The sequence below is a fragment of the Sorex fumeus genome, unplaced genomic scaffold, assembly GCF_029834395.1.
Source record: "Sorex fumeus unplaced genomic scaffold, SorFum_2.1 ptg000006l, whole genome shotgun sequence".
Classification (NCBI taxonomy): Eukaryota; Metazoa; Chordata; class Mammalia; order Eulipotyphla; family Soricidae; genus Sorex; species Sorex fumeus.
In genome coordinates this window covers 49964396-49988553 of record NW_026606063.1, presented here as the reverse complement: position 1 = coordinate 49988553, position 24158 = coordinate 49964396, and the positions used below count along the sequence as shown (strand labels likewise).

The 24158-nt window shown below is 37.8% G+C and overlaps 1 protein-coding gene across 1 annotated transcript in view; it reads left to right on the top strand.

Moving 5' to 3' along the window:
* Positions 1-602: 602 nt before the first annotated feature.
* REL (REL proto-oncogene, NF-kB subunit) overlaps positions 603-24158 on the top strand; it is a 37652-nt gene continuing 14096 nt past the window's right edge. Inside the window, exons 1-4 of the mRNA XM_056128954.1 lie at positions 603-795; positions 11141-11283; positions 15786-15934; positions 22379-22470. Of these exons, the coding sequence (XP_055984929.1) occupies positions 603-795; positions 11141-11283; positions 15786-15934; positions 22379-22470 (577 nt within the window). The remainder of the gene's footprint in view (positions 796-11140; positions 11284-15785; positions 15935-22378; positions 22471-24158) is intronic.

Here is a 24158-nt window from a genome sequence, read left to right as displayed (position 1 = left end):
CCCCCCATCCCACCCCCATCCTACCCTACCTCTGTGGCAGGGCATTCCCTTTTGTTCTCTCTCTCCTTTTGGGTGTTGTGGTTTGCAAAAGAGGCATTGAGTGGCAATCATGTTTGGTCTAGAGTCTACTTTCAGCATGCTTCTCCCATCCTGGGAGGATCCTCCCAACACCCTTTACTTGATGCTTAGAATGGTCGAACTCTTAGACGTCTCCAACGAGATGATTCTTGGATTAGGAAGTGATTACAAATGTTGAGGCGGGGTGGGGTGCGGGGGGCTTGAAGAGTGTGTTTCTCTTGCAAAGCTGGTTTTGTGTTGTTAGAACTGGAATGCCTCCCGGAGGTTTTAGGTTAGGTTGATTTCACCCAGCGCCGAGGAACCGTCGCCTGGCTGCGGTGCTGAAGCTGGTTCAGAAAGGCAGCGGCTTTGAGGTGCTTTGACTACTCTTCCGTGGAAATGTTACCCACTCTACGGAGCCAAAAGAAAGAATTTTTTGTTTGTTCGTTTAAACACCTCCCACCACCAGTGGTTGGAAATAAAGGGTTTTTAGAATACCCGTGATTTTTAAATGTGGACACTAATAGACACTATCCGTTACGTAAATGCTTCTTTTCAGGGTTAAAACTGCTCGTGTGGGGGCAAGGGGACTGTGCGTAGCGGGCCGGGGGAACCGAGTGTACCAGAAAACGCCTTTGCGGGAAAAGGAGGGAGTGTCTGTCTGGAGCCGGAGTTTGGGAAGTGAATCTAGCAGTCTGAGTTCCTATAGGTGCTTTACAGACTTTTGGCGGAGTTCCTGTGGGCTCTTTCCCGGCAGAGGGAGCAACCTGAGTACAAACGAACAGAGAAACCTAGAAACCGATGTTCACTCTCCAGTAGGGAGGATGCCAGACCCAAGAGACCCTTAGAAGACTAAGGAGGACCGACAAGTAGAGAAGGAAGTAGGAAGCAAAAAGGACTTTAAAAAAGAGAGTTGAGCAGAACAATGTCAGAGCCATTGCGCTATGCTGAAAAGGAAATAGGGGTGTTTCACATGACATTTGATTTCAGTTTGTGGTTTCCATGTGAAAATACAAGTGTAGTTTAAAATACTTGAACTTTCTCTTTACACACTGCAGTGACCCCGAACTTTCAGAGAATTTTGTGAATTCATAAATTCAAATTATGTCTAGATTAAAAGTGCAAACGTGATTCCAAATATTTGGTAATTGACTGCTTTTCGAAAAAGGTTTGTGTGAAAGTAATAAAGTATAGCAAGCATTTATAAATAAGGCCACCCAGCAGATAGTTTAATCAAACATTGTTAGTCATTAACGAAATGCTTTAGTTCTCTGAAAAGAAGAGTTACCGTTTTATGAGTATTGTATGACCCACATAATTTTAAAACGTGACACAATTTAAACTTGTTTAAATTACTTTGTGCTGCTGTAAGGACTGTTTCCGTAAATTGAGGGGAGGATGCAAATAGATGGCTGTGGGATTATTTCCCCCCTCCACCCACCTTTTCTACGTTTCCCTTAAAATAGGACTATTTAAAAATATAACAAGTTAAACTGTAATTCGGTTCTTTGAAAACTAAACCTCAAAAAATTGTGTAAGGGAGTCAGGTGAATTTTCCTTAGTTGTAAGTACTTCAGAGAAAAAAAAATCATGAAATAAATTCTAAATTCACATTCTATTTTGAGCAAACTTTTTACTTTATCATTATCTGATTACTCTTTGTAATAAATAGTAACACCTCAAAGAATTATTTTTATTGATTACTGCACGTTTAAGACCATTTCCTTTTTACTCACCGGATGTCATATGTAAATAAGTATGTGTAGTTGAATGTTTGGTCATATAATGTAGAAGAGATAATAATCTCACAAGTAAATTATATAAGTGTCATGAGTTACTGGGACTTGGATATCCTAAATTTTTTTTACTTAATTTCTCAGATTATTTAAAATTTCACAGCTTAATCTTACTAAGATGTCTTCATTGATTTTTAAACAACTTTGGTTTCATTCTTTTGACATAATGAATTTCAGTCTTTTGTCACTATGAAGCATAAAGAAAGATGTTTTTTAACCTATATAAGGTTTGTATAGTTAGGCGGTTACTATTTTTGTATATTTCTGATTCTTTTCTGGTTAATATAAGTAAAATTAGATTTTTTTTTTTGCCTAAATTGAAGACTCTCATTGCTCAAGTAAAAAAAGCACAAAATTTTTATGTGCAAATAAACTATTTACCCCAAAATAGTATTATATTTAGCAATATGTTTCTAAATTGGTAGGAAGGTTCTTTAATTCTAGATCACATAGTAAGAAGCGTATGACATTGTTTTTAATGAGCCACACTGCTTCTTAACTCTGGTATAAATGTCAAAGCATTCTCTTCAGTAAGGGGAAGAAAATCAAAATAAGAATGACACAGTCTAATCTTTAGTAATAGAACTGGAATTAGGAATTGATAGATGATGCAAATGCCCTTTTCTACATAAAAAAAACTGCACATGTGAACAAAAAGGCTATTTCAGAAATGCAATACATGAAAAAGTAGAGTTGATTGTGATATAGTATAAGGTGGTGTGTATAAACTAAGGTGATAGTAGAGTGAAAGGAATGTGTGAAATGGCTGGTAAAGAATCAGATGATCAGTCACAACTGGGAACATCTGGAGTGGAATGTGTTGTGTCTTTCTCAAATATAAATTAAGGAAATCATATGTTTAATGTTTCTCTTGACTTTTCCTTTGTCTCATTTGGTAAGCATATGACCCAAATAATAATAATGTATAAGTTTATATCCCCCAAAATATTTTAACATATTTAAATGAGTATCATTTTTATTTTAAATCTGGCAATTTTAAGGGATATGAGTTGGTCCCACTAATTCAAGTAAATTCTTAAGTTACTCAAGACAGATTTAAAATATTTTTCAATCCTGAAAGTTACTGTATTGGGGCAAAGTTAATGTATTGGGGCATTTGGGTGGCGGTCAGCAGTGCTGAGGTTCTATTCTTGGCTCTGTACTCAGGAGTCACTACTGGTTAAAGGACTCTGTGATGCTGGGATTGAATTGTGGTTGATTGCAGGGTAGGGCAAGCACCTTAACTGCTGTATTATCTTGCTGACCCAACTTTCATCATTTTATTTTAATCATTTTTTTTTCAGCTGCAGCACTGGGATCTCTAACAATAGAATCATTATTGCTAAAATCTTTTGTATCTTTTATTTACCTTATGGTACTCATGTCAAATACCTGAAAACTCTCTTAGAGTCTTGAGACCCAAATGAGATATAACCTAATATATTGGAATAAACCTGTACTATAGTCAATGATGAATCTGGATTGGTTTTTAGTTCTTCTCTGTCACTCTGATTTTTAAAAAGGAGGCGGGGATAACTACTGCACAGTATTGTTGTAGGGAAATGAGATTATGTAAGTCCATAAATATTAGCTTTCTTCTTCAATGAAGCTGTTTTGTGACTAAAGACCTCTAGATAACTGGAGCTATTAGACATGTAACTTGACATTTAACTATTGTTATGTGTCCCTGACAAGTCTAGAATTTTAAGAACTGGAAATATTTATACATTGACTTGACACGATGCTAGATAGAAATTCATCTTTAAACAATATACAAAAAAGAAATGTCCATTTTCTTTAAAACCATTTGAAATTCTATTTATTTTTAAACTTGGGGTTAGAATCTGACTTGTCACATTTGGCGTCTGTGTGCTGTATTTTAGAATAAGATTTCATTCTAAATAAAGAAAATAAACAATCTGTGAGATTGAAGGCTACCCCTATGTCTTTCTCTTGCTTGCATTTTTGGATAAGCTTTTTAGAGAGCTAGAGAAGAAGAGATTCAAGCCGTCAGAATTCCTGACGCCTAGCTTACCCATCACCCAGTCCATACTTGTGTGTGATCTTTTGGATCACTCCTCTTGATACATGCATCTTTTTTTCCACTTCTTTATGTTTTAGGGCAATGCTTCTTAATCAGGGGTGTGTTAGCGTTGCTTGGAAACCTTTTCAGACATGTCTGGGCTTCAGATAGATTTCTGTTTCTATTCAACAGATCTCAGGTAGGGTCAGGACTTGTATGTTTTGAAAGAGCTACCTAGGTGATTCAGACAGTCATCTCCCATATGGACTCTTCTGTGGATTTCATTGGCTCTACATACTCCCCTGTAAACCAAGATGTATTATATTTTGAAACTTCGTTTCAGACATTTTAGGATGTTTGCTGTATCAATTATTATGATTATCCTCAGGTGCTTTTCTTGTTATTTGAATCTGACACCATGGGATCCCCAGCTGTAATATTTGTTAATAATATGCTTTTTTTGGTTGTTGTTGGGAGGCCACACCCAGCGATGTTTAGGGTTACTTCTGGCTCTGCATTCAGTAACTACTCCTGGTGGTGCTTGGCAGACCATATGGGGTGCTGGGGATTAAACCTGGATTGGCTGTGTGCAAGGCAAGTGCCCTACCTGCTGTATCTCTCTAGCCATAATAATATATATTTATAGCTTTATACAATTTTGAATTTTATTGTTATCTATAAAGTTGAATAATTTCTGTTGTTTCTATGAAGATAAAAGAGATAAGAAATTTGTCTAAAAATGCTTTAAAGATGGGACCAGAGAGATACTACAGCAAGTAAGGCTCCTGAACCAGGTTTGATAGTTAAGAATCAAGCTCAGTGGTAGAGTGGTGGCTTTGTATGGTGCCAGAAGTAAGCCCTGAGTACAACTGGGTGTGCCCCACCAAAACAAAACAAAACAAAAATAGTATTATGGTTACTATTACTAACCTTTTTTGGGGGTGCAATCCTGGTTTTTAGTTATTTATAAATTTTTAAACTATAAAGCACTTCAGATGTTATACTGGTCTATATTAGCATTTTATAATACTGTTCAAAATAGAGAGGTAAATCTCAGATTTGTATAGTATTAAAAGTACAGAAAATTTGTACAGTATTAAAAGTATAGAAAAGTACAAAAAATTAAAATAACGTACTGCAATCAATTTTGTAGAACCAATTTTGAAGACATTTCAGTGCTTTTCAAAACTATAGTGGTTTGAGATCATTTTAGTTAACAGTGCTTATTTTCCCTGCTTTATATTTTACCTTCTCCACTCCTTAGATTACTACATTTCAACATGTTTTTATTTTCCTGAAGAAAGGTATTTCCAAACAGTGCTGAAGGAGGAAGCTAACTAGTACTTTGTACTGATGTGTGATATAAATGACTTTTTGAGTGGGTATGAGGAGAATGAAGGTACAGTGATTCTAATATCTCCAAAGCACTGTTTTTCCATAGTAGTTGAATTTAGTAAGGAAACATTTTTTTGGTTGTGTGGACACCTAGAAGTGCTTAGGGTTCACTCATGGCTCTGCGTTCAGAGAACAATCCTGGTGAGGCTCAGGAAACCATATGGGATGCCCGGTGGATGCCCGGAAAGCAAACCTGGGTTGGTGCCAGGCAAACGCCCTACCCGCCTTGCTGTTGCTCCAACTCCCTAAGGAAATCTGATTGCTTGTGTGATAATGCACAAGTTGCATAACTTATACAAATAAAAACAATTTTAGATTTCGGTCATTCATTCAGCAGATTTAAACTGAATGTGTAATCATTTCACAACGCTGTTTCAGCATGTCTGATTGGGGGGGGGCGGTCGTAAACTAAACAATAATGGTGCATCTTCTATCGAAACAATGTATCTAGTCAAAGTAGATAGAGTATTAACTAGAACTCATCTGCCTCACAGGAATTGGGAGGGGTGGGAGGTGGGGTTCTATTGGGGTTCGCGGTTAAAAATTAGTATTGGTAAAGGGAAATGTGTTTGATATTTACATGACTGAGACCTAAACCCGAAAGCTCTGTAACTTTTCCCACAGTGATTCAATAAAGAAATAAATTATTTAAAAAAAAAAAAAAACCCTGAATGTGTGTGCGAGTGCTGATGAGTTAGTCAGAATCACTGGCTTCAAATCTCACGAAGGAATGGAACAAATAACCTTTTATTTAAGAAGAGCTGGAACAGCATGTATTCCCTCAATTACAGGATTTGGTATAGTTGACATAAATAAAATTTTATTTCAAAATTGAATTTTCAATTTTGGGAGAATACTGAATATCACCATAAACTCTATTGATAGGTTATTATTGAGATTTTATTTTTTAAAGGCATTTCTACAATAGCTGAGAATGAAGCTCAGTGATAGAATGGTAGCCTTGCATGTGTGAAGCCCTGGTTCAATTCCTCCCACTGCCCCCCCCCGAAAAGGGAGAATGAGGTTCTATAATAGGAATAGCAGATTTCAAAGTTTGAAAAAGTGTTTGATATTATATGATAAAAATTGCTAATGCCATTTTTATAATTTAAGAATATTTAAAATGTTTTTATTTAATCTTTCATTGGGTCTGCAGTCTCTATCCTAAGTACACTTTCTAGTATAAGGAATTATTGTGTAATGAATGCAATATTTAACTGTTAACTACAGGGCAAACACTTTTATTCATACTCTTTTCCCCATATTAGTCACTTACCATTAAACACATAATTCTATATCAATTTCTCACCAAAATATTTAAAAAAATTTTTTTATTAGTGAAACACCATGAGGTACAGTTATAGACTTATAAAATTTTGTGCTTGGGTTTCAGTTATACAATGATCAAGTACCCATCCCTCCACCAGTGCCCATCCTCCACCACCATGGGTCCCAGCATCCCCCCCCCCGCCACCGCCTCTGTGGCAGGGCATTCCCCCTTGTTCTCTCTCTCTTCTTTTGGGTACTGTGTTTTGCAAGAGAGGCATTGAGTGGCAATCATGTTTGGTCTATAGACTACTTTTAGCATGTTTCTCCCACCCTGGGAGGGTCCTCACAACACCCTTTATTTGGTGCTCTCTTATCTATCTGAGCTTCCTTTTCACCTAGCACGTGTGGCTGGCGTTCAAGTCATGGAGCAAAATTCCTGGTACTAATCTCAGTCATTCCTGGGTGTTAGTCTCCCTTTTTGTTGCTTTATGTTCCCCAGATAAATGCAATCTTTCTGTGTCTATCCCGCTCTTTCTGACTCATTTTGCTTAACATGATACTTTCCATGTAGTACCACTTGTAGGTAAATTTCATAACTTCATCTTTTCTAACAGCTACATAGTACTCCATTGTGTAAATGTACCAAAGTTTCTTTAACCAGTCATCTGTTCTCGGGCACTCAGCTATAGCACTCCTGGGAATATATCCCAGAGAGGCAAAAAGGTATAGTCGAAGTGACATCTGCAATTGTTTGTTCATTGCAGCCCTCTTTACAATAGCCAGAATCTGGAAATCACCAAAACATTTTTAAGTAAGTAGTGGGAAGGGCTTTATTTTTACCTTCAGTTCAGCCACATAAATGATTTAAAACATTACTTTGAAATTTCATTGAAGCCTGGGGATGTAGATCAGTGGTGGAATAACTGCCATACAAATATGAGTCCATGGGTTAGATCTCTGACAATAACTCTGCCCCACTTCCATACACACACACACACACACACACACACACACACACACACACACACTTCTATTTTGAGTATTTTGTTGTATCAATAGAGAGAGAAATGTTCTTTCCTTTACATACTACTATAAGGATATTAAAAAATATGAAATGTTTAAAACTGAAACGTGAATTTGTCTTATTTGAAATATATGAGGGTACACAAGTATTGTGACATTATTAAATACCCAGATGTATGCATTAAGGTTTTCAGTAAGACTTAAATATTTTGGACATGAATAAGTTGAATATTTTGGACTTGAGTAAAGTTAGTTTTCCCATCTAGACAACAGTAATAATGCTACTTAGTATCACTGACGGAGCTGCCATTAGCCTCCATCTGACCAATGCTATATTTGCTTTTCTGTTTCACTCCATGTCAAGAGCATTCAAATCACAGTTATAAAGTTGTTCATGATTGGATTTCAGTCATACAACGTTCTAACATCTGTCCCTTCACCAGTGTGCATTTCCCACCACCTATATTGGTGATTCTTAAACTTTATTATTCTGTACTTTGATCATACTGTTGTTCTATTTCCTGAGAATAGTGAGTTAACCTCATACCCTTAATCTCTCTCCCCATCTCTTTGTTTTATTAAATTTTTTCTTTGACATAGTAATGCATTCCTGACTATTTTACTTTTGTCATTATAAGCAGAATTCTGTTAACATAGACAAAATTTTGTTTTTCCCTTTATGTATTGTTAATAATTTGTGGTGTTTTCCTTGCTAGCTCTGAGAACCTTGAAAATTTCAGTTTGATGTGATTGGGGTATCAGTATTGGGGTATCACGTAATAAAGTATATGAAATAACAAGAGACACCAGTTATTGAATATGTTCTGTGTGCATTACACTTGATAAGAGCTTAAGACAGGACTGGAAAGATAGTACAGTGGGCAGTGCTGACCTAGTTAGATCCCCAGCACCTCATATGCACCCTTGAGCACCACCAAGGGTGATCCCTGAGGCAGAACCAGGAATAAGCCCTGAACAGGTGCTATTGTTATTCCTCTATTATAGGGTACAATATTTAAGGGATGATAACATTCCCAGGATCTTCAATGTTAAGATTGGGGCTGGACAGGATTAGAAAGACCTCTTTCAATACTGCCCTGAAAAGACCCAGCATTCCTGAATACTTGCTTTATAACAGAGGAGAAACTTAATTGTGGCATTTGAACAAATCATTAAACTGATAGGGGAAGATATTTATTTAGGGGAGCAGGACAAGACACACTTGGCAATGCTCAGTAGCTTCTCCCCTGCTCAGTGTTGGGTACTTAGTGGGGGGACCCTGCAGTGCTCAAGACCACACACAAGGATTCACACATAACCATATTTCAACACAAAGACAAATGTTCTACCACTGAGCCCCATCCCTGGCTTAGGACGTACATTTTTTTTAAAATAGAAGACATAGAAATACACCTGAAAACACTCCTGAAATAAAAGCACCATGTATCCTATTGGTCAGCACACTTGAATGTCTTAATTGAACTGTTGTTTCCACAGTTCAGATAAAAAGATGCACGTTTTATTTCTTATTGACTTAAAATTAACAAATTTCATATATTTAAGAGATGCAGTTTGCTTAGATTTTTATATTTCTACATCTTGAAGTCTTCACTGCAATCAAGATGATTAACACTCGTCACTCCCAAAGTTTCCTCATCTGCTCGGCTCCCTTATCTTGAGCTATCTTTTATTATAAATTAATTTACATATCCTTGAGCTTTCTATAAATAGAATCATACAGTATATGCTTTTTTGTTAGGACTTTTTCAACTTAGCATAAATATTTTGAGAATCATCCGGTTACAGATATCAGTAGGACATTCTAAAGATACTGATTTTATTGCTTTTGAGGGGAAGGGAGAGCTGGGGCATACCCACCAATGCTCTGGAGCTATTCCTGGCTCTGCACTCAGTATCTAAAGGTGTTAATTTTGAATCCTACTTGCCACAATAAGTAGTTATTTTCTTTTCTTCTGTTGCTTGAACTTTATGTTCTAGAGGAGATTTAGATGGGACTCCAGAAAGGTTAGTGGCACCTAAAGTCCCTTCTTGTACTGATTCATATTTAAGTAATTTAGGATTTTAGTCAGTAATACCCAAGGACAGTAGAAACAAGGGCCAGTAGGACTGGTCCACAGTTGGAAGCGTGTCACAAGTTGGGGGCTGGGGATAGTTAGGATAGGAAAGGGACCACTATGATAATGATAGTTGGAAAGCACTCTGAACAAGAACTGCCTGCTCAAAGTAGGTAAAGGGATATATGTGATAGACTTTCAGTTCCTGTATTGCAAACCATAATGTCCAAAGGGGGAGAAGGGAGGAAGGGGGGAGGGATGGAGAGGGAGGGAGGGAGGGAAGGAGGGAGGGGGAGAGAGAGAGAGAGAGAGAGAGAGAGAGAGAGAGAGAGAGCCTGCCATGGCCATATTGACAGGCTGGTGGTGGAGATGGTGGGAGGGAAATTGGGGGCATTGGAGATGGGAAATGTACACTGGTGAAGGGACAGGTGGTGTTGGAATATTGTATGACTGAAACTTAATCACTAACAACTTTGTAACAGTATCTCACAGTGATTCAATTAAAATTTTTTTTAAAGATTCTAGTCAAGATATTAAAAATTTGTATCCTTTTGCAATGATTTAAATGTATTTTTGTGTTTAATGAGTGGTCTATTAATTTTTTTGGAGGGGGTCACATCCAGCATTGCTCAGGGGTTACTCCTGGCTCTGCACTCAGGAATTACTCCTGGCGGTGCTTGGGGGACCATATGAGATCCTGGGGATGGAACCTGGTTCAACTGCATGCAAGGCAAATGCTCTACCCGCTGTGCTATTGCTCCAGCCCTTTTAATTTATTATTAAGAGTCACTTAACTTAATCACTTAACTTCCCGTTAGTTGTCGATTTGCTCGAGCGGGCGCCAGTAACGTCTCCATTTGTCCCTGTCGCGTGCTAGTGTATAATATAAAATCAAATAGTTTACTTATCTTTAGAATATATAAATATATATATTATTTAATATCTGAAGATTATCTTCTTGGACACTTTTGTGGGACTGTTAGGGGGAAATTCTGCTTTGTTTCATTTACATGAAAAGTTGGGTATCTCAAAATTTCACAGTAATATTATCTATAGATATTAAGCCTTCAACTGTTGATCAATAAATATGAAGTGAATGACATGTCATTCCGGAAGCTTGGTTTGAAAGGTTGTATTTACTGTTTCATCTTGGATAATCACATTTCAACCTTGCTATGTTTTTGTCATTGTTGTTGTTTTATAAGGTGCCCAGGTCCTGGGGCCACCTCCAAGGGATGCCACCCAGAAGCGCAGAGTTTCAGAGCACAAGTTCAGTGGTGCAGTGCTCAGAGGGATTGAACTCAGGCCCTCACATTCTAGTAATGTGTCTTGATATGTCTCCATGGTCTCCATGTTCCTCCCCCAGCCATTTTATTTACTGGGGAGTGTGGGGGGAGGGGAGGGTGAAGGGAGTCCTTTAGTTTTAAGAAGCCAGATAGTTAAAAGATAGTTAAAATCCAGTATTGTATACAAGTCTTACCTTCCTTCTTTTACATTTTCAGGTGGGTATAATCCATATATAGAGATCATTGAACAGCCCAGGCAAAGGGGGTTGCGTTTTAGATACGAATGTGAAGGAAGATCAGCAGGCAGCATCCCAGGGGAGCACAGCACAGAAAACAACCGAACATACCCCTCTATCCAGGTAACAGCATTTTCGTGTGTCTCATGTTTATTGCGTCTTATTTTAGGTTCAGCAGTTATATTAAAGGCCCAGCTTCTTTTTAAAAATATTTTTGCTGATTTTTTTGTTTTTGCTTTTGGGCTACACCCAGTGGTGCTCAGGTGTTACTCCTGGCTCTGCTTTCAGGGATCATGCCTGGTGGGCCAGGGAGACCATATGGGGTGCTGGGGATCAAACCCACGTTGTCCACATGCAAGGCAAGTACCCTACTTGTTGTGCTATCACTCTGATTTTCTGGCTTTAAAAATTTTTTTTTTTTTTTTAACTAAAACATGGGCTGGAGTGATAGCACAGCGGGTAGGGCATTTACCTTGCATGTGGCTGACCCAGGTTCGATTCCTCCATCCCTCTCGTCCCCCTTGGAGAGCCCAGCAAGCTACTGGGAGTATTCCGCCCACATGGCAGAGCCCGGCAAGCTCCCCGTGGCGTATTCGATATGCCAAAAACAGTAACAAGTTTCACAATGGGGATGTTACTTGATATGGTGCATGCTCAAGCAAATCGATGAACAGTGGGAGGACAGTGCTACAGTGCTACAACTAAGACATCATGATTTACAAAATTATTTACAGTTGACTTTTAGGCATACTATGTTCCAGCCCCAATCCCACCACCAGTGTTAACCTCCTTTCATCAGTGTTCCCAGGTTCCCTTCTCTATCTCCCCAATCCCCTTAAAGACCCAATTTATTTTTTTGTTTTTGTTTTCGAGTCACACCTGGCTCTGCACTCAGGGATCACTCCTGGTGGGATTGGGGGACCAGATGTGGTGCCAGGTAGGGATTGAGCCTGTGTCGGCCATGTGCAAGGCAAGTATTAAATTCTTTCCTACATAATAGTTCCATGTTATTTGTGTATTAATCTGAGTAATGATTTGCAGTGATTAGTGTACTTGGGAGGCTTTCAGTTGCTGATCCCTTTTATGGAACTAGTGAGGAAAAAGTGTTCTTTCTTTCTTTCCAGAGGAGAGCATAGTTGTTCTGTAAATTAAAAGCATGTATTTGACAACTCAATTAGAATTCTTCCTGCAATCACTTGGCTGATCTAGGGGCTATATTAAAGGAGAACAGTATTGGTTTTTAATATACCAATTATCTTTATTATCTGGTTCTGATATTCTGAGTGCCTTTATTAATTTGAAATATTGTCACTTTTTATATTATTGTAAGTGTTAAATAGTTTTTGATTCAAAGTGACTTTGGTAATATATTTATAAAATATACTGTATATTTTATATGTTCTATATATTTTTATAATTACTATGTAATGTATTTATGATAGTGTATATAAATATATATGTATTTATATATCATTCTATACTACATAGAACTGTTTTTTGATTTTTGAACCACATCTGGTGATGCTCAGGGCTCACTCAGGGCTCAGGGCTCTGCACTCAGGAACTGTTTGGACAGGGCTTGGGGGACCATTTGGTGTGCTGATGATCAAATCTGGGTCTGTCATATGAAAGGAAAGCACCCTACTTGCTGTACCATCTCTCCAGCCCATTTCTTTTTTATATATATATATGTGTCTTAATCCTTTCCATGCCAATTAAAAGCATTTATAGCAGAGTGAATTTTGAAAGCACTATTTAATCTTTTATCAGCAAATAAAAGATTTTTTTTTTGATCTTTTGGGTCACATGTGGTAATGCTCAGGGGTTACTCCTGGCTCTTCACTCAGAAATTACTCCTGGCAGTACTTGGGGGACCATATGGGATGCCAGGGATCAAACCCTGGTCAGCCACGTGCAAGGCAGACACCCTACCCATTATAGTATCACTCCAGGTCCTATCAAAGTCTTAGTTCGCTGTTTTATAAGTAGACATTTTACAAAATTTTGTTTCGGTTGAAATGAAAGGAATTGCTAAATTCTAGAGTAAGCTTATGGCACAATTTTGTATTATATTCTAATTCCCTAGTTTTTAATCATATTTGGACAGAATATCAGTTTGTCTTATTTAAATCCTTTTTGATTTTAAAACAAAAGAGCTGCTATTGAAGGAAATAAGAAAATGCAATTCTTCACATCCTTTAAGACAATTGTGTTTGTTAGTTTTTTTTAGGGGGAGGTGGCTTTGGGCCACACTTGGCAGTGGTGAGGGGCTCAGTGCTCAGGAGCCACTTCTGACAGGGCTTGGGGGACCATAACATGTCAGGAGTTGAACCAGGGTTGGCCATATGCAAGACAGGTGCCTTAACCTTCTGTCCTATCTCTCTGCCTCTAAGGGAGATTTTAAATTTTCTTCAGAGTTTAACTTATTTTATACATTTAAAAAAAATTCTAACATCAGTATGTTTCCATTACATTAGATTGGAAATCATTTATATCATTGTAAAAATCTTGACTATTACATTAGCCTGTCTCTTTTGGGGATGGGTGAAGGAGTGGTTTGGGGGCCACAGTCAGCAGTGCTCAGGGCTTACTCCTGGCTCTACACTCAGGGATCACTCCTGGCAGTGCTTGGGGGACCATGTGGGTTCCTAGGAATCAAACCTGAGTTTACTGTGTGCAACAGAAGAGCCCTGCCCACTGTACTATTTCTTTGGCCCACATTAGCATGTCTTAACGGGTTTGAATAATTGTTTTCTCATTCATTCATAAAGACTTTCTGCTTACTGTTCAAATTAGTTTTAAATTAAAAAGTCATGGATAGGGCTGGAGCAATAATAATACAGCAGGCAGGGTGTTTGCCTTGCATGTGGCTGACATGAGTTGATCCCTGGCATTCCAAATGGTCCCCTGTGAACCACCAGGAGTATTTTGTAAGTGTAGAGCCAGGAGTAATCCCTGAGACCACTGACCCAAAAAGCAAAAAGCAAAATGCAAAAAAAAATTTTTTAAATCATGTATTATCTTCTGTTTACTACTTAAATACCTTGTTTCAAATCATAAATTAATTTTTGTTTGTTTTGTGGTATTAAGGTTAGAACTCAGGATCTTACACATTTCCACATGCATTTTTTATATTTCCTAGTTTTTGCTTGCAAATTTTATAGCTTCCAAAAAATAAGTTATTTCCCATACCCAGAGTATATCCTTTACTCTCTCATGCTTAGCTTTTCCCTTTATGTTCAGTATTCTAGATCCTAGCTTTCTGTTGTTGTTATTGTTTTATTTTGTTTTGGGGGCCATATCTGGTGATACTCAGGACTTCCTTCTGGCTCTGTGCTTAGGGATCACTCCCAGCAGGACTTGGGGAACCATTTGTGGTGCTGGTGATCATAACGGAGTTAGCTGTGTTCAAGGCAAACAACTTACCCTTGTACTATCTTTTCAGCCCAAACCCCTGTAATATCTATCTCTTTTCAGCTCAGTGCTAGCTCCTTAAACTATGGCCTGTGTCTTTGGATGTGGGACTTGCAAAATAAAAATTGACAAGAAATGGTTTCTGGATGTGCTGCAATGGAAAATTAATTTAATGCATCTAAGGTTTTCCTAGAACCCCTTGCCTGTGTTGCATTTCTTGGGCAAAAATAAATAATAAATAAAAATAAATGATAAATTAAAAAATAAATGATAAATAAAATTCAACTTGATTTATTGCCTACACTGAACACTTGAGGTTTGCTTATTGATTAACAATTTTTTTTGTGGGATGAAATTCCACATATTAAGTAAAATGATAATATTGGTATGCTGTCGTTTCCAATGTGACTGGAATAAAAGCTTTAATGGATGTTTAAGGTATGACACTGAATCTGGAAACAGGGTATTTGGTGACTTAACTTATAAGCATTTTCTCGTATTCTGTTCTGGTTATCAATCTATGTATTTTAAAAGGAAAATGTTGGACATAGAAAAGATGGTACAGCAACTGTCTTGCAAGTTGCTGTTGACTGGTGAGGCCGAGTTCAATCCCCAGCACCACCTTGAACCACTCGCATGTGCCCACGTGCGATTCCAAAGCTTTGTTAGTTAGGACCCTGGCAGTACAGTAAATGCCGCTATCTTTGGTAAAACTTGGGGAACTCCAGAAATGACTTAAAACCACCCACCACTACCTAAAAAGTCTGTAACCACAACCGAGTGTGTGATCCCTAGTGAATACTGCAACCAAAGAAAGTTTGAACATAGCAACTACATGTATGTACATACCACAATCAGGTGTGTAATATGTATGTGTATGAGACAGAGACAGATTCAGAAACAGAGAGGCCCCCTCATAATCACAGAAATAATAGCAACAAAGAAATGGAATAGACTTGGGGGAAGGAAAATGAGAATTAAATGATATGACCAATTGAAATTAGGGCAGAAATAATAAGCTAAAAAACTGAGAGAAAATTCTTCTGTTGTAGCAATCTCTGAAATATTTCAACCAAGCCACATTTAACTGTCAGTTGATTTTTATCTAGGGCTAATTACATTGTTGTATACATGCAACTCCAAGTTAGTATATCAGTTCTTGACGAAATTTATTTATTGAATATACATTTTATTTTCCTATTTTTCTATAGATTGTGAACTATTATGGAAAAGGAAAAGTAAGAATCACATTAGTAACAAAAAGTGATCCATATAAACCACATCCTCATGACTTGGTAGGAAAAGATTGCAGAGACGGCTATTATGAAGCAGAATTTGGACAGGAGCGCAGACCGCTGTTGTAAGTACAGTCACTAACATATTTAAGAATAAGGATATGTCTAAGCTACTCTGTATTGCATCCATTTACATGTCACTGTTTAGCAGAATCAGCTGATTTTTTTTTATTGACTTCTATTTACTGGACTTGTAAGTTTTGTACTATTTTGTGTAAGTACTACCCTTTCAATTCATAGTTTGTTAGCAAGTGAACCCGAACTTATTTTGTGCTATGAGTTTCCTTCTTAGTTTGAGCAACATGAAAGGTTTTTCTTTTATATATTTTATATATTTTTATTCTTTTTATTAATTATTTAGCAAATGCCATATGTGAAAAGATGAATTGGATTTATTACTTAGGGAGGTTACTTTATAAAATGAACATATAACAGTAGTTCTAAGATTAAAAAATGGTTTCACTTTTTGTTGAAGCTCTCAGAGAAAGATCCATTCACCATGTTAGTCTAGATAAAATCTCTCTATAGACACTAACAGTTACAGAGAGAACACATGAAAAATGTCTTTAGAACCAGCAATTTCTGCTTCTAAGGATCTGTCTTTGCAAAAAGCATGTAAGCATGTTAATTCAGTCATAGTGATCTGTTTGTAATGGTTAAAAATTAGAAACAATTCAGATAATAGAAAATAAGGAATTGGTTGACTAAATTGGTATATCTATGCCATTGATACCATATAGCCTTTAAGTGACACAGCAGATACATTTGTTTTTATTTTATTTTTATTTAGACACTGATTCTCAAAGTTATTGGCAATAGAATTTTAGGCTTTTACTTCCCAATCCCACCCTCAGTGACTCCAGTTTCCCTCCCTGCCCCCAACCTGTTTCTATAACAGACATTTTTAAGTTTAATTATTGTAGTTTGGGTCCCATGTTTATACTTGAGTGGTTTAGGTATATAAATAAATCTCACCACTACATCAGGGTACCAAGACCCCTGCCCCTGCCCCTATATTACTTCTATATCACCTCTTCTCACTTCTCCCTTCCATTTCTCTCTTTCCCTGGCATTATCATCTCTGTAATCTATGGCAAGTGTGTTTTTGTATTGAAAAGATAATTAAAGGGCCAGCAAGATAGTACAATGGGAAAGGCATTTGCTTTGCATGCTGCTGCCCTGGATTCAATCCTTGGCACCCTACATGGTAATTATACATTAAGGTATTACTAGTAGTTGTCTATGGGCTAGTAGAAGAATTCTGTAGTATAAATATAGTTCTATAGTAGGATAAACCCGCACAGGTTTGGGATCACACCTATCTGTGTCCAAAACTTTCTCCTGCTCTGGGCACATGAATCATTCCTAGCAGTGCTCAGGGGACCATACGGGGTGTCAGGAATCAAACCCAGGTCAATTGTGTGCAAGGCAAGAACTTAACCTGCTGTACTATCTCTCAATGGGGCTTTATGTTTTTCTTCAAACTTGTATTTGTTTTATAGTATATATATTTAAGGATCATGTATTGCTTTCTGGGAAAAATGAGACTAGTTGTAACAGAAAAAGTTAGTAGACTCCTTATATAGAGTAATAGTACTGCACTGTGGCACTGTCCTCCCATTGTTCATCGATTTGCTAGAGCAGGCCCAGTAACATTGTGAGAGTTGTTGTTACTGTGTTTAGCATATCGAATATGTCACAGGTAGCTTGCCAGGCTTTGCCGTGCGGGCGAGATACTCTCAGTAGCTTGCTGGGCTCTCTGAGAGGCACAGAAGAATCAAACTCGGGTAGGCCTGAGCAAGGCAAACGTCCAACTGCTGTGCTATCACTCCAGCCCATATAGAGTAACACTGTAGCACTGTCTTCCCATTGTTCATTGATTTGCTTGAGTGGGCACCAGTAACATCTCACAACAAACAAATTGTGAGACTTCTTGTTACAGTTTTTGGCATATCAAATACATCACAGGTAGCTTGCCAATCATTTATAAATATGTAGTGAAACATTTTCTTAAATAACAAATATGCAGTATCTAGTAATACACACTTGGTAAGCAGTATTTTTGTCATTTATTTATATTTCCTTTATTTGTTTATATTATTTAATCCCCAACAACATTTTACTTTTATTTATTTATTTTTGGGAGGCCAAGCTCTGCTGGTGCTCAGAGCTTATTCCTGGATCAAACCCAGTCTGCCACATGCAAGGCAAGTGCCCTACCCATAAGGCAAGCACCCTATCCATCGTACTATTGCTCTGCCACCCCTGTACCACCCCTCACTTCCATAGCATTTTACACTATAAAACCGCTCACTTTTGGAAACATTTTACTACTCTTTCTCTCTTTTTTTCCCCCCCTTGCAGTGTGAGGAATTGAATCCTCTTGCATACACTTTACCACTGGGTCATGTGCCCAGGTTCATATTTTGGGACCACACCCTTTTATGCTATTCCTGATAGTGCTCAAGGATCACTTCCAGAAATGGGATTATCACCCCTCCTTATTTAAAATGTTTAAATGGTTTGGGGCCAGAGCGATCTTACAGTGGATGGGGTGCCTGCCTTGCATGTGGCCAACCCAAGTTTGATGGTCCCCTGAGCACCGCAAGTAGTGATCCCTGAGCTCAGAGCCAGGAGTAAGTCCTGAGCACCCCACTGGGAGAGGAAGGGGACAAGCAAACAAAAACCCAAATATTTAACCTATTTATAAAGCTTTTCAAATAAGGACAGCATTATAATGGTTCATACTATCCTATGGTCAGCTTGTATTTCTAGCTTATTAACCTGCCCTCCCCTTGAACTCTAGACTCTAATCATCTAATCACAGTCTCTCCTTTAGTTTTTTCTCTGCTTACACTGGCTTTCTTTTTTTTTCAACTAACATTAATTTTAATATATTTTTTAAAATTTTTATTAGTGAGACACCATGAGGTACAGTTGTAGACTTACAAACTTTTGTGCATGGGTTTTAATTATACAATGATCAAATCTCTCTCGGAGAGCCTGGCAAGCTACCGAGAGTATTCGATATGCCAGACACAGTAACAACAAAGTCTCCAATGGAGACGTTACTGGGCCCGCTCGAGCAAATCGACGATCAACGGGAGGGCCTTTACCTTCTTTTAATGATCAAATACCCATCCCTCCACCAGTGCCCATTTCATACCACCACAGATCCCACTATCCCTCCCACCCCCCCATCCCCCCATCCCACCCTGCCTTTTGTTCTCTCTCTCTCCTATTGGTTGTTGTAGTTTACAAAAGAGGCAATGGGTGGCAATCATGTTTGGTCTATAGTCTACTTTCAGCAATTACACTGGCTTTCTTCAGGGTTATCTGCATCTTCTGTTTCTTCTATGTGACGTATCTTTTTTCTTCTCTTTCTCTAGTTCATTTCTTTTCATATTATAGTGCATTCTTAAAGAGGTTTATCTCCCAAGTCTCCAATTGTCTCTGACATTACACATATCACTTATAGAACTTCTTATGGGAGCTGGAGAGATAGTACAGCAGGTCGGGTAAGGCACTCACCCTGTTGCAGTCCTGAGCAGAGTTGGATGTGGCCCCCAAACAAACAGACAAACTCAACTTGTTACGGGTTCAGTTTACCATTTTTTTGGTTTGATTACTTAATTTCTCTGTTTTACTACACTGAATATCAGCAAACCTTTTCTGTAAAGACCCAAACAATATAGACTTTGCACACAACATATGGTCTGTTTCTACTAATCAACTCTTCTGTTGTAGCTAGAAAGCACCCACAGACAAATTGTAATCAAATAACTTTGTATTCCAAAACACTATGAAAACAGATAGAAGGCCAGATTTGCTAGCCCCTGCATGATACTATACGCTCCAGGAGAATTGTGTGCTCTCATTTTCAGAGATCTTGGCACATAATGAAACCTAAAACTTGTTGATTGACTAGAACAAATGAATAACTGATTCAGATAGACTCTATAATCCTTGATCTCCAAATATCAGAATTTCAGAAATCTTCACTTTCTAATACTTTGTGAATGCAGCCAAATATAATTATTGAGACTAAAGAAAGTCAAATTTAACATATCGTGGATATGTTAAAATGAAGATTTTTTGTTGTTGTTGTTAGTGAAGCAAAGTAGTTAATAAATGAAACTTGCTTAGAAAGTTGCAAGAGGTGAGTAAGAGGGGAAATATGTTTTGGGAGAGAACACATGCTTCTCCTGAGTGGAAATAAGCAAGCAAAGAGACAAGCAAGTGAGATTCGTATGCTAGAGAGAATACGGGCTTGAAGAACAAGCCTAAAATGAAGTTCTTAAAATAGTTTGTCAGAGAAAAAGTGAGAACCAAATTAAGCTTCTTTCAAAGAATTATAAAACTTTTGAGGAAGAGAATAATGATATTTTTTGATAACGTTTGGAGTCAGAGGAAGGAAATGTTGGAGATATTGTAGGACCTAACCAAATGATAAGCGATGAATGCGAAGAGCATGAAGATAAAACAACTTGAGCATAAAGGGGGCAGACAAGACAAGTAGCCTCCCATTGCAAAGTATGTGTGAAGTCTGAGCTAATAGTAATGTTATTATCATCAGGTTTTGCTTCCTTATTCATACCCACCCGACTTTAATGATGTCATGGTTTTTCCATGTGGGAACAAGTATGACTGGTGGTCACAGGGGAGTTCCCCCACCATCATCTATATACACATTTGCAAATTAGTAATATTTGTAGCTATTGAGATGTTTTCCATAAATGATATTTTGAAACTTAGGTTAAATATAAGTGGTAGTATTAAAACATCTTTTGCATGAACAATAAACTTCAGTGCTGTTTTTGGGATACATGATTATAAACTATATAATATGGGTCTAATATTCTATACAGTAGCACAGCATATTCTGCTACTAGCACAGAAACCAAGGCTCAGAAATTACATATCAACACCCTTTATTTGGTGCTCCCTTCTCTATCTGAGCTGCCTTTTCCCCTAGCATGTGCGACTGGCCTCCAAGCCATAGAGTAAACCTCCTGGGTGTTGGGAGGATCCGCCTAGGATGGGAGATGCATGCTGAAAGTAGACTATAGACTGAACATGATTGCCACTCAATTCCTCTTTTGCAAACCACAGCACCCCAAAGGAGAGAGAGAACAAAAAGGAATGCCCTGCCACAGAGGCAGGGTTGGATGGGGGGGATGGGGCGGTGGGAGGAATACTGGGATTAGTGGTGGTAGAGAATGGGCACTGGTGGAGGGCTGGGTACTCAATTATTGTATAACTGAAACCCAAGCACAAAAATTTGTAAGTCTACAACTGTACCTCATGGTGTTTCACAAATAAAAATTTTTAAAAAATTAAAAAAACATTAAAAAAAAGAAATTACATGTTAGTGGGACTGTGTAGGCAAGTTAAGTAGAGTTTTTCAGGTACAGAAATGGGGTCCAGAGGCCAAGGCTCTAGCTAGCTGCTGTTGTACCAACCTAATTGTTGCCAGAACTTTCAAATGTTCTAGAATTAAGAAATACAGATATGTATAAGTAATTTTTAATTTTTTTCTTTGATTTGGTTTTATTTTGGGGGAGCCACACCTGGTGCTTGTCAGGGCTTATCATTTCCTGATTCTCTTCTCAGGAATCACTTCTGGCATACTCTGGAGACCATTTGTGCTGCCAGGGATCAAATCTGGGCTGACCTTGTACAAGGTCATCCTTATCTGCTGTAGTTTCTTTCTGACCCCCTAATTTTGACTTTGTTCTATTTTGGTTTGGGACCACATCCAGCAGTGCTCAGAGCTTGCTACTAGTTCTGTGTTCAGGATCACTTTTAGCAGGGTATAGGCGAACATATGGGCTTCTGGGGATTGAACCCGAGTCAGCTTGAGCAAGTCATTTGCCCTACATGCTCTGGCCATAATTTTGATATTCTTAAAATGTTGGCAGTCTTTGCATATTTAAAAAAATGTAACCAGCACTTTATTGGGTTCAGCAAAATGTATCTGTGAACTTCAGCCTATGGGCATCTCTCTCTTTTTTTTTTTGTTCTCTTTTTTCAATGCTTGAGAATCAAATCCAGGGCCTCACTCATGTAGCCAAAACCAAATCACTTCCGCAACCCCTGTATACATCTTTTTTACAACTTTTGTTTTAAATTTCCAAATACATAGATTTTATTGATTTGAATATGAATTTGGGAAATGAAATACAGCTTTTTCATTGCTCCCTGTTAATTTTCTACTTTGGTGTACTTGATATGTGCATATTGATAAGAATAAATATAAAATACTCTATATAAGAAGGATAAGCTCTTTTTCTTTTATCAGTGTTTTTAGAAATATATTCCCACAATTTTATCTTCACATATTTATCATAGCCATTGAATGTGTAGTTTATCATTTAATAATTATCTGAAAATATGTTGACATTTTAGTATAAAATACATGCTTGATTTTATGCTACTAATTCATAAAGACTTTTTTATATGTCCTTGTATTTATTATGCAATTTAAAAGTTGTTTGTTTTCCTTATAGTTTTCAAAATTTGGGTATTCGGTGTGTAAAGAAAAAAGAAGTTAAAGAAGCTATTATTTCAAGAATAAGGGCAGGAATTAATCCTTTCAATGGTATGTTTTATGTAATTATTTCTATTCTTAATTTCTACCATTTATGTGTTAATATATATGTATGATTTCTATTTGTATCTTAAACCTATTTATCTATTATATTTTCTTTTGGTTTTGGGCCCACACCTGACAGTGCTCAGGGACTTGTCCCAGTTCTGTGCTCTGGGGTCACATCCCACAATGTTGGGGGCGCTGCCATGCAGTGCCAGGTATTAAACCGAGGTCTCCCACATACAAAGCATACTTTCAGCTTATGGAATTATCTCTTGGGCCCTTAAACAATCTATATTTTAAAGTTATCTTTGTTCTCTGTGTACTGATTTACTTGCTGACATGCACCTGTACCCCAAAAGGAAGTATATACTTCAGGGATTCAGAAAATAACTCAGTGGCTTAAGGCACTGCTCTGGCAAGTACAAGTGCTCTGGTGATGATTATATAACTGTTTTAAACAAGCAAAAAGCAGAGATTTGATTATGTAACTTTCCAAATCATATAGCAAATAGAAGTGGCAGTGCTGGTCTCCTGACTCTAGGAGAAAATGCACTAATTAAAAAGGAAGATAAAAGTTAGAGAGACAGTATAGGGTTAAGGCATTTGCCTTGTATACAGCCAGCCCCTATCACCATCTAATGTCCCTTAAGCACTGTCAGGTGTCACTCCTAGAATAGAGCTAGCAACCCTGAGCACTTCCCAAAAATTTTAACAGTAATAATAATAATGAGCCTAGAATTCTAGGAGTGTGTGACTGCTTTTGCGGCCATGCGTCATCTCATATATACCAAGAATAGCACACCACATTTGATGGGGTGTAAGGTAGAAACAACCGATCTTGATGAAAAAGAAATGTATACATTTCATGCTACAGTGCTACATATATATATGTACATATATATGTATATATGTATATATATGTATATGTACATATATATATGTAGCACTGTACCACTGTCCTCCCATTGTTCATTGATTTTCTCGAGCGGGTACCAGTAAAGTCTCCATTGTGAGACTTATTGTTACTGTTTTTGGCACATAGAATATGCCAGAGGGAGCTTGTCAGGCTCTGCCGTGTGGGCTGGATATTCTTGGTAGCTTGCCGGGCTCTCTGAGAGGGACAGAGGAATCGAGCCTGGGTTGGCCATGTGCAAGGCAAATACCTTTACCTGCTGTGGTATCGCTCCAGCCCATATTAGCACACAGAGGCTCAAACTATAATAGCATCTTAATGATCTCTTATACAGGGTCTTAATTGCTCCAAGATGAGATACAACAATTTATTCACTTTCCTCTAAGAAAACCTTATGGGATCATTTTTAGTCAATTATATAGCACAGCGGGTAGGGCATTCGCCTTACAAGCGGCCAACATGGCTGACCCGAGTTCGATTCCTCCGCCCCTCTCGGAGAGCCCGGCAAGCTACCGAGAGTATTCGATATGCCAGACACAGTAACAACAAAGTCTCCAATGGAGACGTTACTGGGCCCGCTCGAGCAAATCGACGATCAACGGGAGGGCCTTTACCTTTACCTTTTATAATAAGCAATACAAAATGAATTATTTAGCATCTACCTTGTGGGGCAGGCTTAGGTGGTAGTGGGAAAATTCAAAACAATGATGGGATTGGTGTTGAAATATTGAACATAATCAATTATTGTGAAAAACTTTATGAAAATTAAATTAAAAAATTT